We start from the raw sequence: 26,642 nt of genomic DNA on the forward strand, positions 1-26,642 counted from the left end.
GGTTAGATTTTCAGGAAGTCTATTTTATTCCTTGCACAAGAAACCATGAGTTGTTATATCATTTCTTTCAAAGCTTATACTGCTAAAAAAATTAAATATATCTATCACCAATTGTGCTGCTATAAAGGCAGAAAAAGAATACTAGAATTGGTCAAAACATTTGTTACACTCAAAGGAGAAAAGGGAGAAAAAAGTTCTTTCACACACTATTATCTAAAGAAAGAATAGATGATCATGACAAAGCAACCTCCTAACTGTTGCACCCATGGAGCTCACCCATGAAGAACTGCACTAGGTGTTCAATTCCTACATCCCCTTCTCCCTCAAGGGTGATCAAATTTGCACCAAATCATGACCTTTGCAATCAGCTTCACAAAAAAAGAAAAAAGTGCTCTCAAAAAATTGAGTGTCCAAAAGCATATTGCAACAACACTTTATCTCTGCAACACCCACACTAGTTTTCCTGTGTAGTTTTTTCAATGGTCAACATTTATTTTTATGTGTTTTTAAAGAGAAAATTGAGTCCAGGGAGTCCACCATGACTTAAAACCGTTTGCTTCACGAAGAGCTGTTAAAAAAAAACCTAACACCCTCAGAGCACAGCATTTGGTGTGGCATGGCATAACATTGCACTTTTCCCTGGGTGTAAAGAAAACAGCATATTCATACACAACATAAAACCTATCTTAGCTGTGTATTTATTAAAAACATAACTATGTCAAATCACAACTTACCTTGAAAAAGGCCCCCACAGTATGCCACAGTTCAGATAATAATGGCTTTTGATTACCAGCTCTAAGGAGACAAATCCCTTAAGTCAAAACCTAATGCATGAAGCACAGTTGTTCTCAGAACTGCTTATTCAGAGACAAATTCTGAGACTGAAAAACTCAGAGGAATTTGAGTGCAATTTTGGGTGCATTTTTCTAAAGCAGCTTCTATGAACTAGGGAGGTCTTGACCTAACATCCTACGGTATTTCAAGATTGGCTGCCTTACTGATTTGATAGTGATCTTCCAGCACCAGGTGCAGAATTAAGATTGAAAAGCGTGTCTGTAATCTCTTGAGCACCATTTTAAACTGCCACGTAAAGTTCTGGCTAGATGAGAGGCTATAGTGCTTTGGTGCAAATACCATATGATTCAAGAGTTCTGGCCAAAGACTCCCAACATACAATAAAGGAAAATAATCGTATTTTTTCCTCAGAACATGTTTCATTAAATGTATTTTTCAGGTAGGATTTGCAAATGATGCCAAAGTGTACAGAGCGATGCACAAATGGGAATCAGCAGTTACTCCCCTGTTGCTCTGCGCAGATAACATTAGGTTTCATGGATGTGGCAACTCCTATCATTTTCTGCCCAATTTCAGGGGAGGGGAGAAGACAGAAGATATGCAGAAGCAGTACTTTATACATATCGTGCTCTGGCAAACTTCTCAGAAACACCAAAGAAATGGTGTTATCCCAACTCTGAAACAGAAACACTGGTCAGCTGAGAGGAAACACAACGACACCCTAAGAACCTCTTGGGAAGAGGTAGGTGAAGCTGTGCAAATATGACTTCTGAAGGTGAAGAATACACTACTACTATTTTTGATTCATAAACTAAGTCATTGCTTAAACTGTTCATTTTAAGGCTTTGGACATGTGAAATCTCTACCCCTTCTTAAAACAAGAGGTGTACTGTGATTAAGGTAAACATGATAATTAAAAGGAGTAAGAAAAGTTTGAAATGTTTTTGTAATTACTCCAAAGTCATTGTTAGGCTTTCCTGATGAATGTAGTTAGAAATCTTGAGCCAAAAGCATGTAGTGTGGAACTGATGTTATCATACACACCACATTGACAGTCTCTCAACCAAGAAAAAAAAATCACTTCTTACTTTATAAAACACCTTTGCAAACAAAGACCTAGGACAATGTACCCTCAGTATGCCTCCTGCAAAGACTTTGGAAATACATGTATTTGACAGGCTGCTCCATTTGCAAAGTTGTTGCCACTGAAGAGAATTGTTCCTCAAAATTCCTCCACAGCTGTGGTAAATTCAATTCAATTCAATTCAATTCAATTCAATTCAATTCAATTCAATTCAATTCAGTTCAATTCAATTCAATTCTATTCTATTCTATCCTATCCTATGCTATCCTATTCTAAATGCCTCAGGGCCACCTGTCCTTCTCGGAGTCACCCCCGTGCATCGCATAGGTAACGCAAAGGACACAGCCTGCTAGCAAGGAGAAATCCAAGGTGCACCACCTCAAGGAGCTCCTGAGGACAGTAGTTTAGAAACACAAACCATAGCTCCTTCTCCAGATGGTTTTCAGTTTGAAGGTTATCTGAATAGCCTTATTTTTTCTTTATCATTCCCCACCAAGTTTGCATAAGTCAGAACATGCAAGGTCACTGACTTTCTGTGAAAGTCACGTATGTGCTGGGTAAGGGATTTTCTTCTGTTGTGTTTTGTTTTTTTTTTTTTTTCCCTGAGGTGGAGATATTTAACTGTTACTGCATGCATTGGGGCTTTACTACTGTTGTGGTTTAACCCCAGCCGGCAACTAAGCACAACGCAGCCACTCGCTCACTCCCCCCTGGTGGGATGGGGGAGAGAGTTGGAAGGGTAAAACTGAAAACTCGTGTGTTGAGATAAAGACAGTTTAATAGGTAAAGCAAAAGCTACACAGGCAAGCAAAGCAAAATAAGGAATTAATTCACTACTTCCCATCAGCAGGCAGGTGTTCAGCCATCTCCAGGAAAGCAGGGCTCCATCATGTGTAGCAGTAACTTGGGAAGACAAACACCGTAACACCAAATGTCCCCACCTTCCTTCTTCTTCCCCCAGCTTCATATGGTGAACATGACGTCATATGGTATGGAATATCCCTTTGGTCAGTTGGGGTCAGCTGTCCCGGCTGTGTCCCCTCCCAACTTCTTGTGCACCCCCAACCTACTCGCTGGTGGGGTGGTGTGAGAAGCAGAAAAGGCCTTGACTCTGTGTAAGCACTGCTCAGCAGTAACTAAAACATCCCTGTGCTATCAACACTGTTTTCAGCACAAATCCAAAACACAGCCCCATACTAGCTGCTATGAAGAAAATTAACTCTATCCCAGCCAAAACCAGCACAAGTACAAAGTGAATAATGAGCCAACTGTGTTTGAAAGCTGATAAGCTCCACGCAGAGCACTCGACTTCCAACCTACCAAATGCTTAAGTGTGTAAACAACCTCATTGAAGCCACTAGAATTTCTTATATGTCTAGCGCTAAGCAAACATCTAGTCTTAATTAACTGGGACTCAGCTTGGTAGCAGAAAATTAACTAATTTAGAAAGTTTTGGAAATGTTAGGTGATTTCATTAGCAATTTATTGGTATTTTGCCTTTTGTGTTAAGCAATAATAAAGCTTGCAGCTGAGAAGAGATATATTTATTTGCAATGCACAGTGATTCCTAAGAATGTCTTTGTTAATGCAAAAATTAATGGCAATTAATGGCAAATAGTATTGGAAAGAACTCACGAAAAATAATTTTCCCAGAACATTCTCTCTCTCTAAAAGAAGTGTTAACATTTCACAGAATCACTAAGGTTGGAAAAGACCTGTAAGATCATCAAGTCCAACCATCAACCCAACACCACCATGCCCACTAAACCATGTCCCGCCAATGCCACATCCACACGTTCCTTGAACACCTCCAGTGATGGTGACTCCACCACTTCCCTGGGCAGCTTATTCCAGTGCTTCACCACTCTCTCAGTAAAGAAATTTTTCCTAAAATCCAGCCTAAACCTCCCCTGGCACAACTTGAGGCCATTTCCTCTTGTCCTGTCTCTAGTCACTTGGGAGAAGAGGCCAACACCCACCTCTCTGCAACCCCCCTTCAGGTAGTTGTAGAGAGCGATGAGGTCTCCCCTCCTCCTCCACTTCTCCAGGCTGAACAACCCCAGCTCCCTCAGCTGCTCCTCATAAGACTTGTGCTCCAGACACCTCACCAGCTTTGTCGCCCTTCTCTGGACACGCTGCAGCACCTCAATGTCCTTCTTGTAGTGAGGGGCCCAAAATTGAACACAGCATTCAAGGTGCGGCCTCACCAGGGCCAAGTACAGGGGCACGATCACCTCCCTACTCCTGCTGGCCACACCATTTCTGATACAGGCCAGGATGTCGTTGGCCTTCTTGGCCACCTGGGCACACTGCTGGCTCATCTTCAGCCGGCTGTCAATCAACACCCCCAGGTCCTTTTCTGTGGGGGAGCTTTCCAGCCACTCGTCCCCAAGCCTGTAGTGTTGCCTGGGGTTGTTGTGGCCAAAGTGTAGAACCCGGCACTTGGCCTTGTTGAACCTCATACAATTATCCTCAGCCCATCGATCCAGCCTGTCCAGATCCCTCTGCAGAGCCTTCCTACCCTCGAGCAGATCAACACTCCCACCCAACTTGGTGTCATCTGCAAACTTGCTGAGGGTGCACTTGATCCCCTCATCCAGATCATCGATAAAGATATTAAACAAGACCGGTCCCAAAACTGAGCCCTGGGGGACTCCGATTGTGACCGGCCGCCAACTGGATTTCACTCCATTCACCACAACTCTCTGGGCTCGGCCATCCAGCCAGTTTTTTACCCAGCGAAGAGTGCACCTGTCTGAGCCACGATTCGCCATCTTCTCCAGGAGAATACTGTGGGAGACAGTGTCGAAGGCTTTACTAAAGTCCGGGCAGACAACACCCACAGCCTTTCCCTCACCCACTAGGCGGGTCACCTGGTCATAGAAGGACATCAGGTTGGTCAAGCAGGACCTGCCTTTCATGAACCCGTGCTGGCTGGGCCTGATCCCTTGGTTGTCCTGCACGTGCCGTGTGAGCGCCCTCAAGATGAACCTCTCCATAATCTTCCCCAGCACCGAGGTCAGGCTGACAGGCCTGTAGTTCCCCGGATCCTCCTTCTGGCCCTTCCTGTAGATGGGCGTCACATTGGCAAGCCTCCAGTCGTCTGGGACCTCCCCTGTTAACCAGGACTGCTGATAAATGATTGAGAGTGGCTTGGCACACATTTCCTTCATCCCTCAAACTTGTCAAGCAAGGTTTATTTTTAGGAGTACCTCACAGTGGAAAACTGTAAACTGAAGATTTCAAGCATATAGAGATGCTGAATAAATAATGACTTTGTTCTTCATTCCCCAGATGGCAAGCAGACCTCTGTTAAAGTATACTGGTTAGCAGCTGTAGACTAAGCTTTTCTAGCAGTTGTTCTGACCACCAGCAAAGAATAACACAGACTCAAGCTTATAGAAAAGCCACAAGTTTATTATAAATCATATATCAAAACATAGCATCTGGTGAAGGGATAGGGGGTGCTTCACTTACCTATCAGTTGAGGATCCCTAAACAAGACAACAACACTGGGTCTCTTGACTTCACACCTCTACCATTTTTATAAGATTCAAGGTTTTCTCAGCTATATACCAGTCTGTTTTGGTCCCACAGCCTGCTGCCATACCTTACACCTGTGAGAACTGGTCCTTAACTCTTCTCCATATTGGTTCTAGACAACTTACAGGACGGATGGTCAGTGAGTTACCTTAAGCACAAGATCCATAAACATCCACATTGCTTAACTGTTAACTACCTAACTAACTTGGTTTCAAACCACTCCATCGGTCGGACAGAGAAGTTTGCTGTATTAGGAGCTAATCCTAAACAGTACAGACATGAGTGATTTACCGCTAATTTCCCCCAGGGACAGAAATCAGTTCCAGGCCACTTTTTCCTTCCTGGCACTGTGGACATAGCTATGCTTCCTTTAACGTGTGGCAAACATACGTTACTTTTGTCTAGGATTGCTATCCCGACAGCTGGTACTACAAAGGAGGCATAAATACAAGCAGAATTAGTAAGTTTTGCTCTTTTACCCAGAAGCTCCCCTTTTCTGGCTCTAAAAGTGCCAGTGACAAAGTACATCTGCAGTGCACAATCGTTCTTTCCAGCTATGGATAAATCCCCATTTCCTGTGGGAAGCAAACAGCCTGTTTTCTACCCAGCTTAGAAGCCCCTTTTCCCACCCTTCTTCCCGTGACTCAGCCCAGCTTTTGTTGGACTGTTTCCTATGTAGCACAGGGGTGGAGGGGGGACAATCTCCACCAAACTCAGTCCAAGGTCAACAAAAATCCTCACTAGATCACCAGATGAAAACGTGCAACGTTGGAAAGATTGTTAGCAAGAATGTGGAAGAACAGGGTCCCTCAGTAGAAGGATGAGAGTTTTGCTACTAAAGTGGATGAAGTACCAGTCCGGGAGGGCTCACACGGCAAACTGATCCTTAATACAATACCTCAACTTAAAAGTGGTGTCATAAAGGGTCATTTGTGGGCCACACACAAGGGTTTCACTTTAGATACTGCTGTTACAAAGAATAAAAAGTTGGAATCATTGTATTTAACTGAATTCTGAAAAAGTTAAAAACTGCAGTAACGGAGTTTGAAAACTTCTCAAGTTGCTCAGTTCAACCATTTGAAAAGTAGTAGTCATGGAACAGCCAGCTTCCTCCTCATTCCTCATCCTCACTCTCCATAGAAACTATTTCACTTGTTCTACCGAAAAGGAAATTTTTTTCCCAACTTAAAAAAAGCTTAAAAAAACCTTTTTCTCTTTTAATAAAGCTGTCTCACTGAGAAACTACACCAATAGCAGAAGAGAGGCTTGTAATTTCTATGGACAAGAAAACGCAGATGAAAAGTGTTGTGCAGCTTCCCACCAGCCTACCTGCCTCTTAGGACCCTCCTCGGCAGCCCTGACTATGACACCATATATTTCCTTATACACAAAGGAAACGTCTCCCGATTGCAGTCCATCCGCTATGCATACACAGATGAGAAGTTGCGTTTTTCAGATGGTGCAGTACCATGCGTGATCACTGCCACTGGATTTTCCCACCCCCTTTGCTTTAGCCTCCCATCACATCTCTCCTGCAGGCTGGAAATCAAGTGGGGTCACAGTTAGTTTTTATGAGGCGGTCACAGAGCGCCCGACAGCAACACTACCGACCCTGGCCAGCTCCTTGATGTTATTTTCTGCTGTTAATAACTGCCGTACCCCAAGGCCCGGCTGAAACAGGAGGTCAGGGACAACGCACATCCCGCTAACAGCTGCAGAGGGAGCCTGGCCGAAGCAAAATTGCTTTCCTTGCTTCGAAATTTCTGTTCAAAAGCAACCGAGGGACAGATAACGTCTTTCTGCGGGCCCTCTCCTCGACGCGGCAGGGAGCCCGGCTCACCGCCGAGCCGGGGCAGCCCCGCTCCAGGCACGGGCATTTGAGGGCTAATGCTCACTACAAAGCGAAGGCACCGGGGAGGTGGGGGGGGGGCGGTCCCATCTCGGCGGCTACGGGGGGACGTCCGCCCCCGCCCGCACCCCGGTGACCGACCGGGGCGGCTCCCTCGGGCCTCACCGCCGCGCCGCGGCTCCTTCCCTCCGGCCCCGACGGAGAGGCTGGGGACAAACAGCTCCGCCGCGGCCCCTGGGTGCTGTGCCGAGCCGTCCCGTCCCGTCCCGTGAGAAGGGGCGGCCGCGGTGGGGGCGTGCGGGGGGTGTGGGGAGGGGGCACCGCCGTGGGGCTACATCAGCCCCCGCCTGCCCAGCGCCGGGGCTTGCTGCTGAGCCGCCCGACGGCCCCCAGGCGGCGGCGGCGACTGGGGGACGCTGAGGAGGAGCCGCCTGCGCGGCCCAGCGGCGGCGGGCGGGCCGGACGCACCTACCGAGCAGCCGCGGCCCGCGGCGGGGAGGGGAGACCGGCAGCCCAGCCCGCACCGGCAGCGCCATGGCCACCAAGGTGAGCAGCCCCGGGCACGGCCCGGGGGGTCGTGAGGCGGCTCCGGGGCGCCCCCTGCGCCGAGCCCCCGGCCGCCGAGCAGGCCCCGGGGACGGGCTCGGCGGGCAGCAGCCCCTCTCCGCGGAGGACGGGCTGCGTTTCGGGGGTCGGGGGGGCGAGTCCCCTCCCCGGGGCCTGCCCCTCGCCGCCGGCGCGGGAGGGAGGGGAGGAGGGGGCCGCCCGCTCCCGCCGCGCCGCGCTCGGGCCTCGCCGCCGCTGCCCGGCCCCTCCGAGCGGCGCGGAGGGCTCGGCGGGGCAGCGCCAACTCCGGGGTAGGTGAAAGCTGTTTTCTGCTTCATTTCCACCCCGCCGTCTCCCCACCTTGCCCAGCCGCCCCCCGGCTCGCCCGGAGCGATTGTAGGGCCGAACAGCCGCGGGAGGCCGAGGGCGGCTGCTCCTGCAGCCCGGGCGCCCCTGCCCCGCTTCCACCGTGCCGTGCGAATCGGCGCTGGCCGGCAGACCGCGGCGCTGGCGGGGAAAGGCCTCGGCCGCCGGCGGGCCCTGCAGCCCCGCCCCGGGACAGGGTGTCCCGGCTGCCCCGCGGGGCTGGGGACGGGGCGTCCCGGCTGCCTCCCCCCCATCCACCCCCTGGCCCCGCCGTCGCGCCAGGGCAGCTGCTGCAGACCCCCGTGAGTGGCATCCACGGGATCGGTGTGCTGCGTCTTTTGTGGGAGCCCGGCGTCTGTACTGTGCGACCTGTTAATAGTAGGGTCTGCTTTTACAAAAAGGAAAAAAAAAGTGGGAAGTGAAATTATTTTGTTCAGTTCTTCAACAGTATCTGCTATTAATGCAACAGTCAAAATTAGCCCATCCTCTCTGAAACTGGTCTCTTTCGAAATTAACAATATTTATTTACTATATTGGTTGATGAAAGCATCTCTGCTTGTGTAGGTGTGAGTTAACATCCACCAGTAAATGTCATCTGTAAGTTGTCTAAATATCACAGAAGGCTTTTTTGGTATTTGAAGTTACGCTTTGAGTCACCTGATGCCATAAACTTGGCCAGCAATTTAAAAACTTCCTTTTACTGAGGCAGTTCTCATACAGTGTGCTATTTGTGGTGCTCTTCTCGGTACTGGAGAAATCCTGCATCTTGAATGTGTCCAATTTAATATATAAGTAGCTGTCTCTGTAACCATATAATTTGATGGTTACCCATGTTTTAGTAAACTTTTTCACAAGCACAGAGAAGTTGGATTTAGACTTCAAAATCACTTAGGTAGTTTAAGAAGTATTAATATAGAGAAATTTATGTTCTGTTGAGGTTTTAGAATATTGTTGATGGACTCAGTTTTAATATTGGTGGTTTCCAGTGATTTGTGGGATGTGTGTATGAATGGTATGTAATCAACCTAACTATTGTAGGTAGCAAGAAGGATACTACTGCTGTGTACGCATATACTACATAACACATGCTGTGCTAGGCAGATACTATACTAAACCAGCTTACTATTTATCGCCTCACTTTGAGGTGCAGTATCCTTATGGGATCCTGCGTTCTGTGCCAAACAGATTTTATTCCTACATTTGGAAACTTTCACTTTGCTTTTCTTGAAATAATTTTTTGGAGTCATTATGGCCTCAGACTGAAGGGTGTGTAATTTCTAACTTCCTAACCGGGACTGGCTTGAAACCAGGTGGTGTAGGTTTTTTCATTCTACACGTTGCAAATTATGGTCATTTCCTTTAACTTGAAGGTTAAAATTGGGAAATGATAGTCAGTAAAGACTTGATATTTTATTGTTATTATTTTGATATGCTGGTAACTGAGAGCAGTACTGAAGGGAAGCTTACTTTATTTTCTGTGAGCTTCACCCAGGAGATTGGTGCCTCTCTGCAAATTGCCCTGTTTTGGATTTTAATTTGTTAAATTTGTGCAAGTGTCAGCTATAGTAAAGGATACTTTTTTCCAACTGTGTAAGGGAGTAACTGGCTCAAGAAACAGTTTTTAGGAGCTCGGCTGACTAACCAGTCGCCATTTCACTTGGAAAGTAAATTTTGTTTTTTAAATTGTAAACAAACTTCTCACCTTCTGCTTGTGCTCCTTCCAAAACAGCCTATTTTTAAAAGAAATATGCAAAGTTTATTTGTATTATATGTGAAAACATTAACAAAACTGAACTATAATGAGTCATCTGGAGTGTGAATTTCTCAAACTTTAATGGTGTCAAATCCTATATAGGTAGGGGGGACTGACAGTCAGGCCTGGCCTGCACTGTATGGGCTATTAGTGCTTCCTGAATTAATTCCTATTTAAACTAGAATATACTTTCCAAGGAGGGCTGGGGTATAATTCATTCTTTATTTGAATGTTTTCAGTGATGGAAAATCCAGTCTGTCTTTTGTTTTTTTTTGTTTTTTTTTTTAAATCATCAACTCCTTTGCTATTGATGCTTCTTTATTTTGAATCTAAATATGCCCAGCTTCTTTTTCCAGTTTTACCCTTTTGTCTACAAGATTTACAAATGCTTGTATCAAAGTGTTAGGTTTCCTGGGGGGGTGGGAGGGAAACAGGGATTTCCTCGACAGCAGCTTGTAAACCCTGGCCAGTTTTCTTCCCTCCCACTTTGATAAACCACAGCAATTAAGTTCCTGGAGTTTTCCAGTATGAAGATGTGGTCTACAGTCCTGTAATCTGCCAGCTATTCCCTGTACTATTCAAACTCAACAGATTTCTTTTTGAAATAATAAAAGCTTTTAGGGGAAAGGACTACTATTTTCATGCAAAAAAACCCTTTAGTGATGCTTTCCTAGCATATTTGTTAACTGGCAACTTGGTAGGGAGTCTTCCGTTGAAATGAGTCGGGGTGGCTGTAGGCCCTAAGTACTCTGAAGGCTGTGGAGGCTGTGTGATGCTGTGAGCTGAGCTAGCAGTCACCATTGCTCCTTCTCCTTCCTTGCTCCTCATCCTGTGCTGTCTGTACATCCCAGGAGTCAACTCCAACACTTGTCAGGCCTGTCTTTGAGTTACTGTAAGTTGCTGAAATAGCAAAAGATTAACTGAACGGAAATGGTGGGGCCATTTTCTCTAGTTCTAGGGAGGTACAGTAGCTGAAAGTTTGCTCAGAGCTGATGCAAAAGGTTGAGTGGGATGGCAAAGTGGGGAGGGGGAGACTTTCGTGGTGAAGGGTGGAAATATAAATGGGAAGTGGAGGATCTGAGACTTCTGGTGGCAGTTGTTTGATTGGCTAGATCCTTACTGTAATGTGGCAGTGGATTTTGTGATTCCCTAAGGGCTTGCTCAAGGTCACATGCTCTAAAAACTGAAGCAAGTGAACCTCCCCCCCCCCCCAAAAAAAAAAAAGGATTGTGTAGGAGATGCTAACTTCCAAAGTTTTACTTTGGAATTTAATTGTAATTTAATTGAAGTAATTTAATTGAACCTGACTTCAGAGGCAGGCAATTTCATATCCATGTTTAAGAACAGATGCATTAAGCTAGATACTTTATTTTGGATGCTTCCTTCAGAAACAGAGTTGAGGTTACTAATTCCTTATTTTTAGCTGTGCGTTGCAAAAGAAGGCAAAAAGTGCCCGAGTCTAAAAGAATAAAGCTTAAAAATTTTTCAAAACTGAGTCACAAAGAAAATGCAATATTGTAAATGTGTTTCTGTGATAGTTGCTTGCAAAAGCCACAGATGAGATTCTCATTCTTCTATTTGTTCCTTCTTGACTTCTTTGGCCTTTTCCTCTTCTTTCTCCACTAGAGTTTGCCAAGTCCCAGCTTTACTCATGCCCTTTCTTTTGTTTTTGAGTTTCATTGAATAGGGAGAGCTAGAAATGTCAGGAAGTGGCTTTTAAATAATGTGCTCCCTACCTCAGTCTATTTTTAGAGTTATTTGTTATTTTAAAATGTAGGCAAGTCCTTTTCTCGACAAGGCTGATGTTTTGCCATTCGTGAAGTCCTAATTGCAGAAGGAGGTGATGATATTAACCTATCAACTTCCTGTTGACGCTGATGGTCAAGACAGTTCTTCTGGAACCTGTGCTGTTAATGTGCGGTGAGGGTTTTAAATTAAAAGTTGCAGTTGGAACTAGAAGCCAATAAACTCTGATTTATAGGAGTAATGCTGTTGAAGTTGATGACATTACTTTCACAAACCATATTTCATAAGGCAGGTATTGGTAAGCTTCATGAGGTTAGGCAGCCCCTCTTAGTGTCAATAGCAACACATTTTTCTTTGTAACCTTAAGGGCACCTGTATCTTACCGTTATGTTCTTGATTGTTCAATAGTTTGTCTACTTTAAGAACTCATTTATCTGGTTCTGTTTGTACAACTGTGCCCTTTTTTGTGGGAAGAAGTCCCTTGAGATGAAAGCTTAGACTGAATATTCTGTTCTTAAAAGAAAGTATAGCTTAGCAATACTTCATCAATAAAACATGGAAGTGTTGTTCAAGGCTTTTTTGTCCATCTGATCATGTTGGATTATCTCTTGTGAATGTCACTAACCAGTTATAGTTGAATTTAGTATGGTTCTTGTAGTTGTGGTGAGGGACGATCGTGATTTATATATGCAAATTTCAGGTAGGAAAAAATAACACATTAGACTTCAAATAAAGATTATTTTTCTTAAGTGTGTATCCTTCTTTTAATCTTTCTCTTTTGATTCTCTATTGCTCTTACTAGTGTAAGGCTCCCTCAAAGAAGTCTCACATTTTCCTTTGTACCATCGCAAAGCTGTTTGCATGTTTGCATTATAAATCAGGCAGAAACAATTCTTTGTTCTGGTTTGCAGCTGGGAAGTGAAGCATCCTTCTGTGCTAAGCCTTCCAAAATACCCAAACTTTGTATCCTGCAAGTTTGCCTTCTGTATTGTCATAACTTTGAAAGTAGACTTTTCTAGGAAATTGCATCTTAAGAGAATATTCAGTTAATAAATCTTAATACAACTGTGAGTTGGGATGAACTTTTACTATACAGATTGCTTCATAATCCATTTGGCATGTTCCACTATTTAAATTCAGCAAAGCAATATGTAATACAAAGAATGAGATCACGGTTGATTTATATATGTAGGATGTGATGGAACAAAACTAATTAGGTGAAGTAATAATTTTGATTTTATGGTCTTAATCATATGAAAAGTTGTTTGTTTTTTAAAGCTATAATTAAATAGATGTGAAAATATTTCCTGGGACTTTTTGGATTATTTTGGTTTGGTGGTTTTTTTTTTTAAGGGGCAACAAGATGACTAGAGAAGGTGAAAATGTTTGGTAATGCAAATTTACCGTAGATTCATGACCTATTGATGGAGTGAGATGGTAGGATGCGCACGAGAACTGATACAGCCTTGTTTTATTAAGATACAGGTTTTCTGCTCTTTTGTCTTTCTGTCTGACCCTATCATCTTTTAAAAGTTTGTGATAAGTGGGTTATGTTATATTGCAGCAATTACTAGTGCAAGGCTTCTCATTTCTGTGCTGGGAATCTGGAGAGCTGGTGAGATTCTATATGATGCTATGCTTGGGTAATGATTCCTCTGACTCAGTTTTTCGAAGTTATTTTAAGCACCTAGGCATTGAGTCATCAGAGACTCATTACCAGAGGTCGTCATTTAAAAACATGATTACAGTAACTAAAGAGAAGGAAGTCTGGTATCAGATGTCATAGCTTCATCTGGTTTATAGATTCAGTGGTTCAGATTTTCACTGTGGTAGAATTTCTCCATATAGCGGTATTATTTCAGCAAGAAGTCTTTACAGTTAACTGTGGCTTTGTAAGAAGTTTACTTTACTCCATTCTTTCGAGGTTTTCCTCTGTGAATTGTCTTCCTCTTTTAGAACCTCTGATTTTCAGGTCTTGAAAAAGCTACTGTAATATTGAATAGCCACACATTCTTCTGTTTATAAAAACCTCCTTATTTGATTTGGATTTCTGGCAAATTTCAGAGTTTACAGAGATTACAAAGGGAAAATTATATGAGAACTTTGCTGCTTTAAATATACAGGTTCCCTCCTGTGTTAAGTTTACAAGCAGTTGCAACATTGATGGTGTTGGAAGCAGTCTTGCAAAACATTACAAAAGCAGGTAATAGAGACTGTGAAATAGTGGGAGTGATTTGTTTCAGCCAGCACTTCAGTAGGACAGATCAACATTTAGATATCCGGAATTATTTAAAGTAAATAACTCTTGCAGTGTTCAGCATTTAAAGCTAAACCTCTTCTATTTCAAAGCATGTCTCACAATTACAAGGTCATTCAAATTCACTTTAAACTTCTCTGAGGGGGCAAAAATCAGAGCTTGTGCTTTTACTTTCTTTAGTTGTATTCCTGCTTTCTCAGCGATTTATGATTAGAAAGGAGCTTCCCAAGTAACACAAAGTTCAAAAAACAAAGCAGTCTTCTGGTGGTCCAATAAGCAAAATCTAAGTGCTACTGAAGAGAAAAAATATATGCATATTGCTTACTGGAAAATTTAATTTAAGCTCTGAGCCTCATTGGTTTTTTTCCAGAGCAGTCTTTTTCTTTGAGCTTCATATGGGTAAGAAACCTCTGTCAAAAAAAAAAAAAGGCAATTAAGACCAGAATCATTTAACTTTGACAGATAGCTCTCTGTGAGACCCACAGTAAGAGGAGAAGGGCACAAGGGAAAACTCTTTTGTAGGGAGCTGCCTTTATGCAGGCTGATCCAGCTGTTGTGTAGTTGGGAGGGGACGTTCAGGACATGGCATGGTATGAAGGGCATGTGAGCTGTCCTGGGCACTGCAAATAAGAGCGTGTGTGCTCATAGTAAGTGTGCTGGATAAAGTCAAACCAGCGACTGTGTGTGTGTGTGAACAATATTTTTTTTGTTGGTATAAACTCTGATTTCCTCCTGTGTTTTAGAGCAGCTCTTCCCCTGGGCCCTGCCCCTTAAAGGAAGCCACTGTAACAGGAGGGGTTTCCAATGTGCAAAATAGGTGGCTGGAATGAGGAGGTGGCGGCGGCAGCTGTGGTAGGAAGGTAGGCACTGCAGCTTGAGGGAGGTCCCTTGGGGGTCCAAGCAAAACAGCTGCTTCTGGGGATGGGCAGCCATGCCTGACCTGGGGTTTCTGCAAGTGGGACTTGCCCAGGTGAAATCATTCACTCCCACCCTTGTAAAAAGTGGGACTGCGGTATAACTGGTTGACGGGTGTTTTCTGATGGCTTATCGTTGTGTTACTGACTTCTGCTCTGAGTTGCCATCTGCTCCTCCTTGGCAAAGGAACTGTTGTGCTTTTATTTTGTGTATTCATATGGTATCTCTGTTTATACACAGTAGGTTTTGGACTTGCTTTGCTTTTCCCAGCCTTCTGAGACTGCAGTTCTCAATGTTCAGAGTGAAAATAAGTTGTCGTCTCGATTCTAGTTGAATTCAAGCAAAGTGTTTTCCTGGCTGATACAACAAAATGCCTAATTTTCAACAACTATAAAAATTCTCTTAGTATAGCTTTAAACTGGTTCTCTTTTCTGTACGAGGATTTTTTTTTTCTTTGTCATGATTGGTTTTCAAAAGCAAGACGATTGATATAAGGCTATTGCATTTATTGTTCCTGCTAGTTCTGATTTAAATCCTGGGATTCCCTGGAGAGCCTACACTATTCATCTTTCAGCAGCAGTAAGGGCATGACTGAGGCACTTCATTTTGTCCTACAAATTAATCAGATTTGAGAATTAAGCGTAAATGTTTTATTTCCTCTACTGCATTCATTCTTTTTGGGGGGGTTAAGATTTAATTCAGTAATTGAATATTGCAATAACATATGATAATATAATGTTATTAGTGCTTACCTAGTTACAGCACAGTTCTTTCAGCAGTACTGTAATTACCTCACTTAATAGCCCTGTATTTGTCTTCTGAAAATGGTTGCTTATGGAATACAAAATTAAGCATCTTCTTTGCTGCAAATAACTAGGCCATATTCTTGGAAGTTTGTGTATGGTTGTTGAATTGTAATTTTTATATCAACAGCTCTGTCACATTCTGTCAAGCTGCCAAATTTTCTGGTTATTTGTAAGGAAGCAGCAGTTTAAACTTTCTTTTCTGACTTCTTTGATGCTTTCTGTCACTATAAAGGTTGCTGGTACAAGAAAAGTTTGTGTGGTGTCCACTTGAAATCAATTCCTAGATAATGGAAGATAGACATTGGTAAAGGAGCAACTTTAAATATTGTATGACTTAATCCAGTTCTGTCATTCATTCATTATCTCTCCCCTTTTTTTTTTTAATGCTTCTGTCCAGGCATTCATTTTCTTTTTCTTTCTTTTTCTTTTTTTTTTTTTTTTTGACTTAAAGTGGGATAGGGCAATACTGCTAGTGTGCACATTGCATTAAATTGTAGGTAACTAATGTCCAGTTCAAGCACTGAGTGTTCTCTGGCCAGGTCTAATGACTTGAGCTTTGTTTATTTGAGCTGCTGTTTAATGTGTCCAGTTTGTAACTTTACAGGGTCTGTCAACAGAAAAGCCTAAAATAGCTGTAGGGTTGGGTATATTAGAAGCCATAAAAACTGAACTCTGTCCGTTTCTAGAGCAAAGAAGCTTCATCTGATAAAATGATAATACATTTATGTTGGTATAATAGTTTCCTCACTTGTCTTCATATGATAAAAGTAAACATAGAAATGGTTCATTTATTGGGCTTTCATAAAGGAGTGTTTCTAAAAAGGATTAAGTGATCCCAAAACGTTAGTATATTGATTAAGGTTGGTTACTCAAGTAATGAGAATTTAGCAGAATTCCATGTTGAGGATCTGTTCTGCTGCATTTTAGATTCCTTCCCAGCTGTCTTCAGTTAGCATGCTGTTGAGCACTTGTTTTCCTATTAGTATTACCAGTGTTTGGAACTTGAAAGTAGTACAACTATTCCATTCCTTATTTTACAGGTCAAGTTTTATTTGAAGTAGCATCATTTTAACATGCAGGTAGTTTGCTTTGCTAGTTCTTCATTTGCTTCTAGACCTGTCCAGCTGGTACGTTGAAATGCACAACCTGTAATAGTGTGGTGAGTCTGAAAAGGCTTGAAGTTCATTAGATAACCTTAGTGAAACTTTGTGCCTCTCCAATTATTTGGATAATTACTGTTTTTTCTAATCTCAGCTCTCATAGAGGCAGCACTATTGTGTGATTACAAGCTGTCTTAATGAGTACGTCAGAATGTGGCAATTTTTCTGGCGAACGCTTCAGGCTTTCTCTGAAACCTTCACCTCTTAACCGGCTTTGTTCTTTGAGGACAGGACTGCGAGGGTACAATACTGATCGCCCTAAAGTTTCAGGCACGGCAGATGTCTGAAACACACAGTTAAATATTGGTTCAGCAAACAGTTGCAAGTGTTGCAGTTTGATTTCAGAGACACAGTAATGATTAATCTAGGCAGAGATTCTAATCACGCTTGAGATAAATGCATCCTGCCTAACATTTGTAAATGTAAACCAATGCTGTACTTGCTGTAGTTGTATGTCCTGGTGTAACTGGAATTAATCTTCTCAAATTTGAAATTGTTTAGTCCCCAGTCTACTTGGGGACCTGGAATAGGTTGGTATTCAGAAAGAAAAACATGGGGAACTCTGGGCACTTGGAGCAGTGCAGTAAATTGATTCTGAAAAAGGTGTTCTGATGTCATTGGAGCTCCTCACTCACGGTTAAAAGTTTTACAGTACATTGTTAATAACTGAGAATTGGTTTATAATTAATGTTTTAAACAAGAAAAAAAACTTCAGGTGCTTAACCCAACTGAAAGCTCAGATGTGATTCACAGGAGTATCTGAGTCAGTATTTGGAAACATCTCTAAATCACATGGGTGTCTTGCATGTATTTCTGCCACTGAATTTCCCTTGCTTGGGTGCATGGGGATTCTGTTACTTGGTTTGACAGTGCCACATAAATGCAACCAAGCACCTCTTTTAATAGTGCATGATGGTTCTTTTGAAAGTATCAGAATTTGAATGCTGCCTTTTAAAACTACTGAGCTACTTATAGATACTCCACAGACTTCAAAATTCTTAAGCACTGTTGTAAACCTGGAAAATATTGTGGTTTCTCTTTGCTTTTTTTTTGTGCTCTGTGGCAGTGGTTACCTACCCACCTCATTTGTAACTGCATGGAAAGAAGCTATAATTTGTTTTAATACCTTAAGATTTTAAGATCTGTTACATTCTAACACTTTTAAGATATCTTAGTCTTACAACCATTTTAGTCTTAATTCTACATCAATAACTTTTAGTCCTAGGTGCTTGAGCTGGACAAGGGGCCTCCCGATGTGTGGGAGTTCACTCAAATGCAAGTTCTTAATGTGTGTGCTGCCTGTAATGCTGGCCAGGAGTGTGTTTCAGTGGGCTTTGAGGTGTGCTGATGTTTGCTTACAGGTAGACAGCTATAAAGAAGCTCATGCTCTGTAAATCAAAAATAAGATACGTAACCAAAAATGAGCTGGACTAGCCTGAACAGAGTTCAGGTCTGCCTTCCTGACCAAAAAATGATTTTCAGTAAGCCAGTGAAGTGCTGCTTGGTAGATCTGAAGAGCTAATGTGTTTCTAAGATCTGAAGAGCTAATCTGTCCTCATTGAGGAAAGCCTGAGTTGCTGAAGAGGCTAGTAAGTCATTGTTTTTATTACTAGAGAAGATGGTTACAAGTCTCTTTAACACTTAAACTTGGGTAGTCACTTCTTTCTTACACAAAATCATACAGAAATGGTTTCAAGATAAGCTTATTACACCTTTATTCTAATTCTAAAAGTGCCAGTGGTTTAAGCCACATGCACGTTGGTGGGAATCGAGTATTTAATTACTGTCCCTTACCCTATAAACACTTCAAACTTTGTGTTTTGTGCTTTTTGGAAACTCTTCATGCTTTATGAACTGTTTTCTTGCAATATGAGGTAGGCCTTTTAATCCAGTGTGAATACTTAGTGAAATACCTGCCTGAAGTATTGTAGGCACATGCAGCTTCTGAGGCTGAAGAGGAGCTCTGTGTTCTGAGTCTCCTCTGTCTGCAAGCATGTTTTATTAGCAGGAAGAAATGATGCAAGTCCTTGTTTCTTAGCTTTTTATCTGTATTTAATTTGCTTCTAATGTGCTTATAGTCAGTGGTGTTGATTTCAAATGACTACCTATAGGCTATTGAACTTATTTTAGCGTTGAAAAATTGCTCAGAATAAAGTGGCCAGCAGGTCAAGAGCCACATTTTTAATGTGAATTTGTAGAGTAATGTGAGGATCCAGCAGTTACAGCTGGTGAGGGAACTTGGAGTAATGATATCTGAATATTGTGACCTCTCTTAGTCCAGAAGTGGATTGAACTTTGTTTCACATTTTGGATGAGTTTGTTTTAATTCTGATGTTGTTGAAAGCAAAAAACAATTGTGTTAGAAAAGAACTGTAATACTAAAGGGAGTTTTCTATTTAATAAGCGAATTTTAATTTTTACCTATTGTTTAATAGAATCATAGCATAAAACCAATTTGAAGGGATGGTTCAGTTTCTTCAGGCTAGTAGGTTTTTTCTAGGCAGATGTTGTTGAGCCACATGCATAAGAACAGTGATGCTTAGCACTATACAAGCAATATACATTTTCTTCGTTTGCTCTGTATTAGTTAAAGAGATAAGCATTGGGGTCTTGTCTTTGTAATAAATCTTTATCACTTTAATTGGCAGTTTCTAGAATAATGTATAATCTCTTGAATTCCTAAGGTAAGGCTTCTGTAGGAGTCTGTCTGAGAAGACAGTGTCCCTAGTGTCCTCTAATGCCTCCATCTTCAGTTTTTTGTTTCCTTCTTGTCTCTTAGGAATGCCTGTGAGAGGAACATGTGTAGAGACTTCTTTACTGTAGGCAGGGCAGAAGGTAGCTGACTTTCCAGGCTGAGAGGCATAGGCACTTGAAGAGCTCCTTGATATTTCTGCATAGACTATCCAAATGTACACTTTTCCTAGCAGTCTGATACAGTTGCGATAGAGGGACTGAAATGAAGAGGCATTTTTTGTCAAATCGTAGCCCCAGATGTTGCAGCCGCTGGAGTGAAAATCTCTTCAGTCTTCGAGTACATAATGGCTTTTGGATGAGCTTGGGTTTCAGGATAGAGGGTGGGGGAAAGGTTAAATATATCTAAATGATAGCCATTGTTAGAAGAAAGGTAGTGTACTCAGATGGGAAAGAGGTGGGGGGCTCCTGCCTATGTTTGTGAAGCATTTTCCTTCATGGTTTTCCAAGTTCTTTGGACACTATTGGTTTTAATTCTTCAGCTTCTCGCTGTACCGTTAGTAATATCAACAGTGGGAATTAGTGTGTGTTTTGACTTGATGAGAGTTTTTTTTCAGAGAAGCATTGACTAAAACATGGTGACTTAAGTAGTCTGTGAATGGTGAAATGAAACAATGGTTAAACTGCCATTTAGAGCCTCACCTAACCTGCGTAGTTTCTGTAGCTTCACTGATGCAATGAGGATAGCTAGGGGTTTAATGCTGACTCTTCAGCTTAGTAACAAGTCAGGTGTCTTGCAGTTATTCTGAGTAGTAAACTACTTCAAAGACAATATTAGACAGTAATCATAGGGCAAACTGCTGTGAAAGATCAAACAGTACAGAACAGAAAATGCAAAAATCATCTCAAGTTAATTGCCTTTTTGTTTGCAGACTATTGCCACTTTCTAGATTAAATACTTCATTTTGAACTGTTCTTTCGGATGTAGTCAAAAGATACTGCCAATTTCTGAACTGATTTATTTGCAGCTAGGTTTTTGTCTTTATTCTTTTCTTTCTGCTTCCTCAATTTCTCTAATCCTGGGATCCCAACCTGTATCCCAGGAATGCTATTTCTATTTTGTTCTCTTAGAACTGCCCTTTAGAATTAATATTATGTTTCTAAAAACAGTATTGGTGGGAAAAGCAATTCTGAAAAAACAAACCAAAACCAACCAAACCCCCCACCCTCAAAATGCAACCAAACGAAAAACCAAACCCACATCCAAAAAACTTGTAGTAGAGAATGAATAAAACAAAGTCAGGGAAGACTAAATGATTCTATGATTCGAAGACAGAAATGCATCTTACTGCTCTGTGCTTCCAGGTGTGATCAACATACTGCTTATCAGTGTTTCACAAGCAGCTGGTTTCAAAGGCTTATGCTTACTAGACCTACTGAAGAATATTTGTACCAACTGATGCAGTTTTTGTAGCAAACCTTTCTGAAGTTTATTCATAACAGAAATGTTACTGGAGTTATTTGAGGTGACCAGAAGCCCTTTGTTGTGCATTCCAGCTAAAAGCTTAATCTGCTGTCCTAGAAGAAAAGTTCAAGTCTGCTTACTGTCAAGACTATTTAAAATTTAAGGATTTGATTTGTGAAGAAGAGTCCTAGCTCAAAAAAAAGGAAAAAAAAAAAAAAAAAAGCTGATGCTAATGATTAACTTCTTCAAAAAAAAGACATTTTACCAGGCTTCCCAAACTATGGTTTCTGCTTCTCTAGTGGGATGCAGGTTTCTTCAGAAAGATTTGTCTACCCCATTTACTTTCCAAAACAGAAATATGGAATTTGATCTTCTTTCTGTGAATCTGGGAACTGCTGCCACGAACAGTAGGACAGGAAACTGGAGGCGAAGCATGAACCTGGAAGGTGTTGCCATCCTTGCTGCTGTGATACAGAAGTTGTCTTTCTGAGACGGTGGCACCAAGCAAATGAAACCTGTGAACACCTGTCCCTTGAAAAGAGCACTTACTGGATGGCTGAAGCACTGAACTGCTGAAGCGCTAACTACTAAAAGGAAGGCATGCATTTATGGGAATTTCATGCTGTGAACCTTTTATGGATATTTCCTTTGTACTATCTGCCACTGCCAGCTGTTCAAGAAAAGCAGTTGTGGTACAAGTTTCCTAAACTTTAACATGTGGCTGAAACAGATGAATCTATGGCATAACACAAGAGCTCTTTCTAATACAATGAAGTCTGGTCCGTAGGGAAAGCATTTTCAAAGGTGTGTCTAATTTTTGAGTGGCTTCTCCAATTTTAGTGCTATAAAGCATATTGTCATTGTAACACAGCAGTTCTGCATCAGGAAGTCCAGCATTACCGAAATATTTTGCTTCAGAAGTGTGAACTTAAATAAAAAACACTCTATGTGGGTCATTAATCATTCTTATCAACAGAGGTTTAGACAGGGAAGGTGTTATAAAAGCTGCTGTGAGCACAACAGCATTAGCTGTTAGTGTGTATGCTTGTGGCTAGCGAGGAATGCACAGTGGTTTTCATCTTCCTGCTTCTCCGTGAAAGAGCTAGCCTGCTGCAGGTGAACTGTAATGCAGGCAAGTATGTGCCTGTGCACATCAGGATTGACTTGGGGGTAGGTTGCTTTTCTATCTCAGCCTGGTGTCTCTTGAGTGAAACATCTTAGAAAAGGTGGAAAGATTCTTCTTATGAGAAATAAGTGCTTCTGTTGCTTTATCTCCTCTTTCAAGATTCTGGGAGAAATACAGAAGAGCCAGTCCATCAGGATGTCTGCAGAGATCTTGGATACTCTTCTAGTAACTAAGTGTAGTGATAAAATTCCAAAGGAGGATTACATTATTTAATGACTTTTGCTAGCCAACTTCTTTCCCACCTAATTTATGCTAAGAGTCTTGACACACTGACAGTTACAGTTTCTTATTCTTATGTCTGCTTGCAGAAATAAGTTGGCAAATGCTGTTGGTTACTTTTTTTCTCTTGGTTTTTAAGCTTTTGGGAAGAGGAGGGAGGTACTCAACTCAGACAGAAGTAAGTAATGGAGAAAGGCTAAGTCTGCTCCAGGTCTGCAGAGGAATATTACTTTTGCTAATGTAGGTACAGCTTTTCAATGCAAAGAATCTTTTGTATTCTAATGTGCTTAGGTACTATTACTGTTGCCATTCTAAAAACATAGTAATAGTGATTGATGGCAATGCTTAGGATTTCTAGAAGTTAGAGAGGCTTCACTCTATAATAAGTCAGTAAATCTGTAAACTGGGAAAATGCAGTCCAGATGTGTTAACTCTACAGCAAGTAGAACCGGCTCCTAAGGGTGCTGATGAAACACTAAGAATCACTGCTTTCCTTTCTATTTTCTTCTCCTTATTACAATCTCAATATCTGTATCTATACTGCTGAAAAGCTCATTTTCATTTAATAAGGAGGAATTCTTACTGGTTTCCCCCTGTCATCAACTTGTGGAGAAAACTGCCAGCTCCCTCTCAGTGCAGAGAAACTGCAATATATGCCAGAGCTGCTGAGATCCTGGGGATCGGAGAGCTCTTTCCTCCTTGGCATGCATTGTGCCACGGTTCTGCTTAATCCATGCCGTCCTCTTCTCACACGAGAGAGCACAAGATGAGGGAGCACAAGATGAACGTCAGGAAGTGTTACAAACTCCCAGTGGAGGTGTGGAAAGCTCCACTGCCACCTGAGCAATGGGAGGCAGTAGGTGTACAGTACAGTGATCAGGTCTGCTTTCTGGTCAGTAAAATCTGTTTAAACTTCTTAGGTTAGCAGTCCTTTTTCTCAAAGGATCTGACAAAACAACTTCAGAATCCAGAACCAGTTGTATCTTGTGGGGGAGAAATAAGTGCAGCCAGTAAAAGAAACTGATTTTCTTATAGCTAATAGATTGATTAGCAATTATTACTTGTTTTGTGGATTTGCGGTATTCTGTAAGTGAAGCAGTGGCCTCTATTCCACTAAGGAAATGTTTGCATCTCTGAAGTTCCTGTAGTTCTTGGATTGTTTGATCCTTTTGCATATGGTCAGAAGTAAATGTGAAGCACAACAGTTACTGTAACAAGTCTTGGGTGTTTTTTGTTTTTAAACTTGTGTGTTGAAGAAGTTGTCTTTGTGGTGTTCATTCTGTGATCTTTGGAATTTTTCAGAGATTCCAATCTTATGTCCATAAGCTTAGACCTAATATTCGATGCATGGATTGCAGTGCCAAGGAGCTAAAATCCTTTTCTGTTTAAATGCTTTCCTCTGTCCGTGCCCACATGCTATTTTGCATAAGTGGCAAAGATCTAACTCTAAGCCATAACTGCTACTTGGATGTAATATTTGTGGCCAGTAAATAGAAGAATATATATTACTGCAAAACCAAACCATTTCTCTTTTTATAGTATTTTGGAACTGATTGCCAAAAATTTAAATAGGATTGGGGCTGATTCTATGCCCATGTTTAGTCACTTAGTTTCACTTACTTTGGAATTGGTTGAGTTTATACTCTTTTTCCCATTAAATCTCAAGAGTCAGAGGGTAGTGTTAAAGCTCACTTGCCAGGGGTTCTTAGGGGCTTAATTCCCAAACTAGGCAAATGAGTCCAGAAACGCAAGTGAAACAGAGTACCAGCAAAAAAATCTGGGGAATGTATTTGAGACCTCAATATATGGATCAGGTTACAGATGTACTTCAAACGCTTAATGCTCTGTAAGAATCCATTTCTGTAGTATTGTGAATCTTTTTTTTTCTTTTAATTTCTTAAATTGCAGTAAGGCAAAAATTCACAGAACAACAGAATGATAGGTGTTGGAAGGGACCTCTGGAGATCATCTAGTCCAACCCCCCCACCAGAGCAGGTTCACCTAGAGCAGGTTGCACAGGAATGTGTCCAGGCGAGTTTTGAGTATCGCCAGAGAAGGAGACTCCACAACCTTGCTGGGCAGCGTGTTCCAGTGCTCTACCACCCTCAAAGTAAAGAAGTTCCTCCTCATGTTTAGATGGAACTTCTTATGACCAAGTTTGTGCCCGTTACCTCTTGTCCTGTCACTGGACACCACTGAAAAAAGACTGGACCCATCCTCCTGGCACCCACCCCTTAAGTATTTATAAGCGTTGATAAGATCCCCCCTCAGTCTTCTCTTCTCCAGACTAAAAAGACCCAAGTCCCTCAGCTTTTCCTCATAAGAAAGATGTTCCAGTCCCCTAATCATCTTTGTAGCCCTTTGCTGTACCCTCTCCAGCAGCTCCCTGTCCTTCTTGAACCGGGGAGCCCAGAACTGGACACAGTACTCCAGATGTGGCCTCACCAGGGCAGAGTAGAGGGAGAGGATAACCTCCCTCCACCTGCTAGCCACACTCTTCTTGATGCACCCCAGGATGCCATTGGCCTTCTTGGCCCCAAGGGCACATTGCTGGCTCGTGGTCATCCTGTTGTCCACCAGGACTCCCAGGTCCCTTTCCACAGAGCTGCTCTCCAGCAGGTCAGCCCCTAACCTGTACTGATGCATGGGGTTATTCTGCCCCAGGTGCAGTACACTTGCCTTTGTTGAATTCCGTAAGGTTCCTCTCTGCCCAACTCTCCAGCCTGTCCAGGTCACGCTGAATGGCAGCGCAGCCTTCTGGTGTGTCCGCCGCTCCTCCCGGTTTTGTGTCATCAGCAAACTTGCTGAGGGCACACTCTATCCCTTCATCCAGGTCATTGATGAATATATTGAACAGGACTGGACCCAGTGCTGACCCCTGGGGAACACCACTTGTTCCAGACCTCCAACTAGACTCTGTGCCGCTAATCACAACCCTCTGAGCTCTATTTATCAGCCAGTTTTCAATGCACCCCCCTGTCCATTCATCTAACCCCCACTTCCTAAGCTTGCCTATGAGGATGATGTGGGAGACAGTGTCGAAAGCCTTGCTGCAGTCAAGGTAGACAACATCCACTGCCCTCCCCTCATCTATCCATCCAGTCCTGCCATCGTAGGAGGCTATCAGATTGGTTAGACATGACTTCCCCTTGGTGAATCCATGTTGACTACTTCCAATAGCCTTCTTTTCCCCCAGGTGCTTTGAGATGACACCCGGAACGAGCTGTTCCATCATCTTTCCAGGGATGGAGGTGAGGCCGATTGTCCTGTAGTTTCCTGGGTCTTCCTTCTTGCCCCTTTTTGAAGACTGGAGTGACATTGGCTTTCCTCCAGTCCTCAGGCACCTCGCCTGTTCTCCAGGACCTTTCAAAGATGATGGAGAGTGGCCCAGCAAGGGCTTCTGCCAGCTCCCTCGGCACTCACGGGTGCATCCCCTCAGGACCCATGGACTTGTGCATGTCCAGTTTACTTAATTGGTCTCTAACTTGCTCGTCCTCAACCAAGGGAAAGTCTTCCTTCTTCCAGACTGTCTCTGTTACCTCCAAAGTCAGGGACTCCTGAGGGCTGGCTGGAGCAGTAAAGACTGAAGCAAAGAAGGCATTCAGTATCTCTGGGTTTGTTTGTGTTTTATTTCCTTCTACTTTTTTAACAACTTCTGAAACAGGAATCCGGAGCAGGTGAATGGATAGACTTTGGCACAATGACTTTACTAAATTCTATGTATCTCTCTTGGTCTTTCCTTCCCTACAAGCTGAATACTTCCAGATTTTTCTGAGTAACTTTATTTCCCTGCTACATCTGGAGAACTGAGTGTTTGCATCTGGTCTCCTGTTAGACACAAATATATCTTACCTTTCCAGTATGGTCATTACCGTGGGATATTTTGCCAGTTTTCCTGAAGGCTAATAAAATCTGCCTTTGTCCTGCTGAACTCTCTTCATTCCTGTGAATAAAAGCAAGATCTTAATACTGTGGTGTACTACTTGAAGAAGGCTAGAAGGCTCCCTGGTTAAGCAAGCTGCTTTCCCCACGGTTCAGATGCCTAGCATCTGAGCTTTGTTAAATCAACTTGCAGGAACCGACTTGAGTATTGGTAAGCTGCTGTAAAAAGGACATGTTCAACACCTTCCTCTACTGCTGCTGTGGGGAGAGGCCTGGAGGGTGGTGCTTTTTACACCCCTACTTAAAATGTTCTTGTATTTCAAAGGGTATGTTTCTTATCTTCAGTCTACTTTTTAAGGAAAATAAGGCAGCTTATTCT

General features: G+C 42.5%; 1 protein-coding gene across 2 annotated transcripts in view; it reads left to right on the forward strand.

Moving 5' to 3' along the window:
• The first annotated feature begins 7,783 nt into the window (after positions 1-7,783).
• The window catches only part of SNX9 (sorting nexin 9), a 68,015-nt gene continuing 49,156 nt past the window's right edge, over positions 7,784-26,642 (forward strand). For both annotated transcript variants that reach the window (XM_059829945.1, XM_059829952.1), the window contains exon 1: positions 7,784-7,817. In XM_059829945.1, coding sequence (XP_059685928.1) covers positions 7,806-7,817 — 12 coding nt within the window. In that variant the 5' untranslated portion in view covers positions 7,784-7,805. The remainder of the gene's footprint in view (positions 7,818-26,642) is intronic.

Source organism: Gavia stellata, chromosome 2 (genome assembly GCF_030936135.1).
Source record: "Gavia stellata isolate bGavSte3 chromosome 2, bGavSte3.hap2, whole genome shotgun sequence".
NCBI lineage: Eukaryota > Metazoa > Chordata > Aves > Gaviiformes > Gaviidae > Gavia > Gavia stellata.